We start from the raw sequence: 10,398 nt of genomic DNA, 5'->3' as shown, positions 1-10,398 counted from the left end.
ACGAGAAAGTGTTTTACAGGAGAACGCCACCAACTCGACACAAGCTTTGTGTGGTGTGAAAACAGCTGCACATCCTCTGTGGCGCTATATGTTGTTACGCTGATGATGACGTCATCATTGTTAGAGAGGTAACGGGGAGTCCCGCCCCTTCCGTTGTCACCCGTAAGACCTTAATTCGGAAAAGAAATATGTTCGGTAGTCGATGGCGAGAGACAAATGTGTGTTTGATCACGTTAGATTTATACCACGAATAACACATTTTTCAATTTAAAATAAAGTCGCAGTTTGTCATCGTGTGATTTAGCTTGAAGAGAAACTACATCAAATCTCTTGTGTCAAACAATGTACGTCAATAACAAATGTAACGTTATCTTATCAATTTTATCCAGCGACTTCTTTTTATCAGCGAGTAACTTAAATAACTCAGTGTTTTTTTTGCCTCAACCTAACTTCCCGTGAAGACGGAAGTTTATTTTGAAAGGACATCTACAGTACAAAAGGTTGTGACTATGCGATAACGACGATTAAAACGTGCAGCATGTTACCACAATTTAAAAGAGTAATCCAAACTGTCCTAAATTAGAAGATTGTAAAGTAAGTAAGACCAGCGTGTTAAGTAACGGGCACTAAAGTTGAAATGAAGAGGTCACCAACTGTTTTAAACTGCTTTTAACAACTCATCTTGCTCAGGTAAACAACGAGGCTATTAAAATAAATTGCGCCAACAGATGAGTCTTCAGTTAGACACTTCATTCTGACCTTTGCAAAATTGGAATAATAAACAATGTGACATGCATAAAAACATTTTTAAGAAAAACAAACAAAGAAGATATATTAACATAACAATAAAATCTATTAAATTTGGAGTTTGGCCCCAAAGAAAAGTTTCACATTGTGTTTCAAAACTGTGTTATCTTCAGCTGCAGCAATGCTTCTTTCTTTCATTACAAAGTTGCGAAAACTGTCAAATACACGTATAAAGTATCAGGAATGTCAAGGCACATAATCAGTTTAATCCAACATCCAGCAGAGAACACAGCAGTCATCCCCGAAGGATCACATCAACACTCTGGGTTTTCAGTTTGAGAAGAAACACGGATAAAACTTTCAATGACTTCTGAACAAAAAAAACTTTAATCCAAAATATGTGCTGTTGAGCTGAAATGTCGACACTGGAAAACATCAGAAAACGTTTTATTCAGCATTGACTTATTTTCAAACTCATTGGATGTAAACTTTTTCAGTCAAAATATGAAAAATAAACACAGATGAGAATCTCTTTTAATGTTATCTCAGCACCAGAAGGTCGCATCTCACAAACACGGCAAAAATGTCCAGCAGGTCTTCCAACAGACGTTCCCTTGGTTTAAACAGACGGGGTGATGGATCTTTAATATTGAGCTCTACTAAACCTCTGGTGCCGACTAGTTTTTAAAGGTGTATTACGGTACATAATCATATCCCTTCAGTCAGGACGAAGCTCCTTTATGGTTTCGGGGCGTTCTGCGTTCGCAGTCGCCTCTTGGCCAACGCCTCCTGCTTCTTCCTCTCGATCTCGGCTGCGGAGCATTTCCACGTCATCTGGCTTGTGACAAAAACTGGAAAAGAATGGAGAAACATGACTGGAAAACACTGAATGTGATTCGCTCGGGAAATTGAAACATTTGTGAAAGCCAGAAGAAAAAAAAACAAAGGCTGAGGCGGCCTTAAATCGGAACGTGTGTGTCGTTGCTTTGACTTTGAACAACTGAGACTTAATTTGATAATATAAACATTTCGCTACCATAAGTAGAACCAGTGGGTACCCATGGTGAAGCTCATTTGGGAGTAAAAAAAACCCTCCTCCATGTCCAAAAGAAAATCAGTCTGCAATTCATTGGAAATGAAGCTTCCTGAGGTTTGGACTCTCGACAGCAGCCCAAATTAAAGCCACGGCGCTGTTTACTTGCTTTAGGGGGAGAAGTGTTCATGTGCACATGCACTGAACTGTCAATGATTATAAGAGCAACATGCGACATCTGTTTTACTAGGGAGTTTTTACTTCAACATCCCGTCTCATAGCTAAGTACTGAGGACAGTAGATGGGACGGGACAACTGCAAAGAACCAGCACCGAATTTAATCTTCATGGAAAAACCGTACAAATAGAAAAGGAACGGACACTGAACTGTTTTCAGTGCTCATTCCACGAGTACGAAACAACACAGTGACTGTCATTAGTTGTAATGGTGACAAAACACACACAAAGTGTTGTTGCAGCTTACCAGGACGAGAGAGGACGCAGCTCTGGAGACACTGAAGACACTAGCTAGCTAGCTTGTCCCTTTTCCCGAGGAGCAGTTAGACCAAGTCCAGCCTCTGTTCAGCAGCCCACTTCTCTGCTCATTTTCAGTCACCAGCATAGCATCATAGAATGGCAGAACTAGCAAGCTACTTAAGTCAGGTGTCGGCTAGTTAGCTAGCAAGCTTGCTAATTCCAATGCTTCAATGCACTCGTTACAGAAAATGATCCAAACAAAGCGGCCACTCATCTGACGATATAATGTGCTTTCCTACGGTGTGAGGAGAGTGTGTGGATGAAGTACGGCGGAGCGATATATTGTTTAGCATCGACGTTGTGATGTGCACATGTCCAACAGTCTACTATTTTGCTGCTTGTTACAAAGGAAAACTCCCATGATTCTCATTTCCATGACGTATCCAGTATTTCTGGATTAGTCATTCTGAATAAACATTGTTTATTGATCTAGACCCCTAACTTTCCTCTCAAAGTGCATCAAATTGATGCATTTAACTTCAAAATGTAGGGTTAAAATTCCACTATTTTTTTTATCTCGCAATATATATTGCAGAAAAAAAATATATTGCAATGTCAGTTTTGTTCCTGCAGCCCAAAGATGAAACATGAAGTCTTTACGTTTTACTCATTTAGTCTGTACGATATATGAAAGTAAACCGACTCTAAAGGAAATACCTTTAGATATTACATGTTGACGAACAGACAAATGCATCTTTTTTATTTAAACATACTGTATATCACGTCAGTCAGCTCACCTTTGTTGCTTATAGCTGCAGAGTCAGAGACACTCCTCTTGAAGGCTGTGTGATGGGACTTGGAGTCCTGCGCTGTCCTGGCTGTCACTGCATGCGGCTTCATATCCACATTATTGTTCTGGAAAGTTCCAGAGGAATCCCTCAACTGGTTGAACGTGCCCAGACTCACACGGCTTCCTGGGAGGCTCTGAGACATCCCTGATTTGTTGTTGGCACCTTTCATAGGAATGTTCCATCCTCGGTAGTCCCCGGTTCCGCTGCTGGTCCCCGGTAAGGAGTTAGAACAAACAAGAGCACACGCCGACTGTCTGTTCGAGACCGGCAGCGGTGTGGGGGTTTCTCTCTGTCCGTCTGCAGCAACGACTTGCTTTTCTTGGCGCTGGCTGGGGCTCGCCTGCTGTGGCTGACTGTTGGAGATCCTCTCGATGCTGTCACACACCTGGTAGAACAGCGCATCGTCGGCCCCATCGTCCCATAAGCTGTCTGAAATGTCTGCAGCAACACGAGTCTCCTTCTGTGTAGTGGTGCTCGCGGGAATCGGAATAGACGGCGTCTTTGTGGCAGCAGATTTCTGGTCGGACATCTTTGATTTAGCTGGAATAACAGAGACACTGGGCTTGGAGACCTCTTTAGGCTGGAAGTGAGGGTTGGGCTCTAACTTGAAAGTGCATCGGTTGGTAGTCTTTGGCTTGGGACACAGTTCCAGCAGCGCACTGCAGCTTGGCTTGGACTGCGCTGTAGAAGGCTGATGTGCAGAGTTCCCATCAGCAGTAGGCTTGCAAGCGGAGGGGAACCGAGTAGTGTCCGTCTCAGTGTTGGGCTGCAAGGTGGTTTTAGGGCTGGCGTCGGGTTGCTGGTCAGGATTCTGGGTCATCGCCAGCACAAAAGAGTCATTAAGCAGGTCGTCGTTGTCCCAGTCATCATCAAAGTCGTCACAAGTGTTCGCACTGAAAGCACAAGCTGCTTTTTCTTCAGCAGGATGTGTGGCTAGGTCAGACCTGTCAGCAGATTTGACCTCCGTTTGCCGGGGTTCAGCTGAAGTTGAAGTCAACGGTTGGGGCTTTACTTCCTGTGAACGGGTCGATGCCGAGGAGCCCTGGCTCAGCCGGCCGCTGACCCTCTGAGTGGAGCAGTCAAACAGAGCGTGCAGCTCGGCCTCCAGCGGGGACGGGGACTTCAGGTCCTTCACACCGCAGGGGAACGACACCTCTGACGGGTTGGTTGCGCAAGTGTTTGCACATTCATTCGGGTTACATTTGACGACTTTAAGCTGCTCTGACGACTCCCTGTCTTGCTGCATGTTCTCATCAAACTGCCTGGCCAGTTTCAGGAGGTCGTCCACGCTGTTTTGCCTGTAGAGAGGAAGCAAGGAAACTAATCAATTCAAGTTTCTACCATGTGAAGCCTCTCACACTCAACACTTTACCAGGATACTTCAGTTAAGCCTGAGGATTCAGGGCTTAAAGCCATAGGGGGGACCAGGTAATTAAATCCGTTACGCACCGGGAGGACCTCTTCCTGACTCTCGGCTTTGGAAAGTCGGGTGTGGAAGGGACGGCGCTGTCGTCGATCCACTGCAGCAGAGGAGAGTCAGCACCCTTCTGCTTCCCATCCTGCACAGGATACAAACGTCCAAGAAGCTCTTTCAAAACATGGTGCAGAAAGCTGAAACCTGAGTGACTCGGCAAACAAGAAACAACTGACCTTTGGAGCAATACGGTTGACGATGTCTGATATTTGCACCACTCTGGTGTTCCTGAGCCCTGACGCAAGACACAATACAAATAATTAATGTTGCACGTGATAAATATGACACAAGTATGACATGAAAAGCATTCATATGCATGAGCTGCATCTATGTAATTGTGTTGTTTATCTAACCTGACGTGGGCGATGTGGGATCCCAGATGATGTCTTGTGTTGGTTCCACGTCACCTGGAGAATCCCCATTATTCAAGCCGCCGTATCGGCTGCAGCGTCTCTGCTTAGGACTCTGTGAATCTGCATCAAGCACACATCATATCAGATTAAACATCCGTCTATCTGCTACAGTTACAGTTAGGTTAGTGCATGTAACTCAACATCACACATGCTTGGACCAGTATATATCTAGTGTAACGTAATGATGGGAACGCTGCTTCAGAGGCCTTTCTATGCTGACAGGGACTCACTTATTGTTTATGTGAAATCATATCATGGTTGTCAGGCTGTTCTGTTCTTTTGTGTTGCCGTTATGGATCCGCCTGTTAGTGGGCACATCTTGTCAGTAACCTCTGGGGACGTTGGGGGTCGCCAGTCTCTGGCACCGTTATTTTGGGGTCACGGGCTGAACAGTTTGGGAACCCCTGGAATAGGACTTCTAACACTGAAAAAGCTGAATCAGAATCAGCTTCATTCGGCCAAGTATGCATACACATACAAGGAGTCTGACTGTTTTTTTGCATCTCTCACAATGTGCATGTACATATATAGAAGTAAAACTAGGTAATATTAATACATATATCCACTTGTATACACAAGTCCATAAGTGGGCTGACACACTGATGCAATCTCACTAAGAAAGTCACACGTGGTTTGCAAAAAACAACAACAACAAAACAGTAAGTGGTGTGTTTGTGAAATTAAAGAATCGCGTCATTGGGTCAGCTATGTTGCTGTGACCCTCACACAGTGTGTTTGATCGCACAATGGCCGCCCTTTAACAGTATGCAGACGGATTACACCTTCTCCAACCGATCCATTTCTTCGGCTGTTCGTGTTGGAAAGCAGATCAATCCGCCGCCTCACCTTTACACACGGCGGACGCTGATGTGCCAGGCATCTGCTGTCCCGTCTCCTTCTCTCCTGCGTTGTTGCGGCCGAGTTTGGACACACACCTCCACAGCTCAGTGAACTGAGGAGCAACAGGAGCAGCAACAGGAGCAACATGAGCAGCAACTTGCGTCCTCGGCTCCGACATCGTTGACTAACACTGCAGCGACGCAGCCGCCGCTCGACATTGTTGTGTAAACAGCTTCGTGGATGTTCTGCTGGATGACACTTTTATATTCACACTCTGTTCATGCTTTCACAAACACGTTTGTTGTATTTTTGATTTACGCTCGCTCCGCCATGTTTGGTCGTCACGTCATCAGTGTACGGATGCCGGGAAGTGTGTTTGTCGCAGTTCGTTTGATGGAGACGCCACTGAGGTGTGTGAAGGTAGGCCTGTGTGCTGTTCATGTGTGTCAGTGTTTCACTCTCATGCAGTCCCGCGAAACAGACGTTAGAGCGTCTTAATAGTGAAACGGAATATTTGAGTCATGTTATCCTTCGCATTAATTAGACTACTAAAAATTGGGCGGGCTTTGAAGATAGCGCGATAAGGAGCTACATACGACTGTGGCCACACACACACACACACACACACACACACACACACACACACACACACACACACACACACACACACCCGCCCACCCTTTTCACTAAAAGTTGCAGATGGATGGATGTCATGATATTGGTTGAAGTTGGCTGGCAGTATGTAAACACAAATCTTGTTTACAGGAAGAAAAGATGATTGGATTCTGTATATTTTCTGTATATATTGTAGGCATTTTCCATTTGATCTTGACTTTTAATTATATGGCCAATATGAGAAAGTTGTGGAATGTAATTATACAAGTACTGTTGGCCACTTTTGTACATTACTTAACTCGCATATTTTAATTTTGTTGTACTTCTCAGAAGGAAATATGGTAGGCCTACTTTTCAGTACTAATTTGTTTTCCATTGTTGAAATATTGCTATAGTATAATAAATAATAATTGAACACTGACAGAGCCCATTTGGCCTCCATAGTGAGTACTTTTACTTTTATACTTTAACTACATTTTTGTGGTAATACTTATACATTTACTTAGTAAATAGTATATTTTAAATTAAGGTATTGCTATTTTTACTGAAGTAAAACATGAATATTTCTCCCACCACTGAATATTAGTGGTTGAATTTGGATTTACACAGCAGATTAAGTGAGAAAATTATTAATAAGCATCATCCTCACACACCATGGGTGTTTATATAAGAAAAAGAAATATAGGTGATAATACTGAGACCCCCTGAACACTTTTTAAGGGCCTCTGACAGTCCCTGGATTAAGCTGTGTACCCGTGCTTCCTACCATACATAACATAACCATTAAAAAAATGTCTCATGTTGTCAGTTTGTGGCAGCATTGCTCTGAAAAAACAAACAGGCACTTCACATTTTCCATTTTAAAGGCTCCCAGAATCTGCTTTATCTGGTAACTTCACGCGATACAGACATTGAATGTGAGCGTGCTTTCCTCTTGGCTGGTCCCATGCTGTACAGTAAATATTATGGCAGACAGCCGGCTGCTACCAAGCAGATCTGCCCATATGTTTGGCCGGTAACTGTGCAGCCTTCATTGGGCCTGGAGCTTGTTTGTTTGGGGAGGCCTTGCTGTGGAGATTGCTGTTTGTGTGGACAGCGTGCATATTGTCAAATAAGTCAATCACACTGTTTATTATGTGAATCAAACTAATTTGTAGGCACAATTCATATTACATGGTGTTTGGCGAAAATGCCACAAACGACTTTTGAGGTTACTATGGCTGTAGCTGTATTTGCAGCTGGTTTCCCTTCATGAATATTAGCCTTGACTGGATCTCTTTCAACGGTCGCTATCGCCCTGATATCAGTCGTAATAATAGAGGCTAAGTCCCACCCCTTCCTATGGACTGCAATGGGACAGTAATTCAGAAAACAATATGTATGGAAGTCAACGGCAAGAGATAAATCATTTTCTGATCAATTTAAAAGATAACTTTGCATGTTGAGACAGTTGCATTATGTCATATAACTGTTGAAGTATCAGACTGTGAAAATACATAATTCTCAAGACGACACACTAAAAACTGTGGTAAGAGAGGAAGCTACAATGTCTGTGTGTTCGGTACCAGGATGTAACCTTAACAACACTAACAACAGGTCTCGCTCCTTCTTTCTGATAAAAAGAGTCCCATAAGGGACACCAGAATGGTCAGGACTCCTCACATGACGATAGAGAGGCTAACTCAACCGTATAATATAGTTCTTCTTTTAGGTTAATGTCAGACATTTTCCGCCTGTCTCTGCCTTAATGTCTTATATTTTTGTAAACATGTTTGAATGTTGCAAATAAAACAAGATCAAAACCAAGAAAATAATGAGAATCTGAAAGGAAAATCTGAGAAGAAACAGGCCTCATCTGCCTCACAGTTGCAAACTTAAGAAAAATTCAGTCTTCAAAAAGTGTTTTTCATTTTAAAGACCCCGTTGAGACATATGGGTTGAAGACATATAAAAATACTCTGCTTGAATACTATTTATTTGATTATTGTTCCTCAAAAAAGTTAAATTATCTTGTTAAAAGTCCTTTAAAAATACTGAAACCATGAATATGCAAATGTTTTTAATTTCCAAAGCTTCCCGACTGGACAGAAGACATTTTCTCCTTCAAGTTTAAGTTTCAACATCAAACTTGTCACATATTTGACCATAATTGGCTTCAAAACTAGCATCCAAAGTTTTTGATGTCAAAAATCTTTCTTGTGCGCACATGTCTTAAACACATACGTCATTCACTGTGAAGGTCAAACAACAACACATTTTTCAGTGGAGCAGGACTTCAGTCAGCAGATACCCTCCCAGCAGTCACATGGCAGCTCACTGAGGTACGTTTAGGCAAGAATACTTTCATGGACAATCTAAAGTGATAACTGCTTTAGAGCCTTAAGATCAAAGGTCAGAGAAACTATTGATATGGTGCACTTAGGGCTTGTATGTCTGGGAGGCTTTTTGTGGTCAAGATGTTGATGGGTAAGCAGCTTTTCTTTTGTTTTGAAGCTCGGTGTCAATAGTTTTGTTCCAAATATGTACACTTCTAATGAAAACACATTTGTCAATCATGACATCCAGCTGTGAGTAGGTTGAACATAGTCTCTGTCTCCAGACTAGTCTTATGAGGTCTTCGGTCCTGATCAGACAGGGACACATCGCTACAGGCCACTTAAAAACCAGCAAAGGTCTAAAGGTCAGATCTGAACCCTGTGCTGCTGCAGTAAGGACTCAGCCTTAGAACACGGGGCGACCACTCTACCAAGTGAGCTGTCTGAGCACCCCACTTAAACTCATTAATGTGACTATGCAACGGCCAGAACTAGTGATGTTGTATTAAATAGTGAAAAAAAAACTCATCATGGTGGATGGATAGGGAGGTGGATAGGTTTGACCACAAGGCTGGTTTTGGACACAACATGTCCTAAAGTGTTGTTTTAAAGTGACACATTTTTCCAAAATCTAACTAAGAGGTCCTGACTGATGAAAAGTTGTGTTGAGTTGTTTGACTTGAATTGATTTTGGCTGTTCAAGACCAGGCAGCAACCTCTGTTTCTGAAAAGTGAAGCCAATGCCGAAGTGCCTTAAACTTGCATTCTCTTTACGGTCCTTCACAGTTGTACAATGACACCGACATCAAAACAGGAAGGAAGTGGTCAAGTTGTAAAGCCCGCCTCTTAAAACTGAAAAGTGAGACTACTTTTATGCGCATGTATAACACACTAGAGAAATGCATCACAAGAGAGGCGTGCACGCCTGGACAACAAGGTTTTGCTGCCGACCCGTTTCCGTCGACCCACCTCTGTCTGATCGGACCTCAGATTGTTTTTACCTCAAACTACATTTCTCTTGACTTTGACTTCTTATGACTTTTCAGATCAATCTTACATATACGTTTTTCTTCACTCAACCCACCTTTGTTTTGTCTTCAGTACTATAGGAAGTGTTTGGGATTATATGTTTGTATTTGTCCAATATCAAAGAGTTAAACTCAGATGCGGTGTGGATGGATAAACATCTACACTGAACAAGCTTTGCTCTGGTTGTGTTTTTGTTGCCTATTTTGGTCTTCAGTCAGAATCAAAAGGAATCTTCGCTAAACCTTAGTTCCATCATTCCTTCCAACTATTTTAAGTGGCTTCAGTGGTAACAGGTTAGTGACATGTGAGCAGATGAAAACCGATAAGTCCTTGTGTTGTTGAAACCGGTCCATGTTTCCACCGTCGTCGGCTGAGGAAAGGAGGGTCGTGACTAATGCTGTTATATATTTAACTACGCCAGGAATACACTATATTCAGAGTTTCCACTCTTTGATCAAGAATGAAATATTTGGTTTACTTTTAGCTTTTTTTTAATACATTTTTATTTCTGAAGGGTCATTGTTGCTCTTACCCTGTGAAACACATGCATTTCACCAGCGAGGTCAGGGGTCATGTTGCCCAGCAGGAGCGTATAAGGATTGGAG

The 10,398-nt window shown here is 42.7% G+C and overlaps 1 protein-coding gene across 1 annotated transcript; it reads right to left on the bottom strand.

The window, feature by feature from the left end:
• Positions 1 to 635: 635 nt before the first annotated feature.
• Positions 636 to 6,159, bottom strand: etaa1b (ETAA1 activator of ATR kinase b). The gene is made up of 6 exons (XM_084021396.1): positions 5,841 to 6,159; positions 4,935 to 5,054; positions 4,758 to 4,816; positions 4,557 to 4,666; positions 3,054 to 4,405; positions 636 to 1,598 (listed from the first exon to the last, which is right to left on the bottom strand). Exons 1-6 carry the CDS (start codon positions 6,010 to 6,012, stop codon positions 1,486 to 1,488), a joined length of 1,926 nt encoding a protein of 641 aa, XP_083877522.1. The 5' UTR covers positions 6,013 to 6,159; the 3' UTR covers positions 636 to 1,485.
• Positions 6,160 to 10,398: the final 4,239 nt, after the last annotated feature.

Source organism: Eutrigla gurnardus (genome assembly GCF_963514095.1).
Source record: "Eutrigla gurnardus genome assembly, chromosome: 11".
Taxonomy (NCBI): Eukaryota; Metazoa; Chordata; class Actinopteri; order Perciformes; family Triglidae; genus Eutrigla; species Eutrigla gurnardus.
Note: the sequence above shows the minus strand (reverse complement) of the source record. Positions and strands in the feature narration are given on the sequence as shown.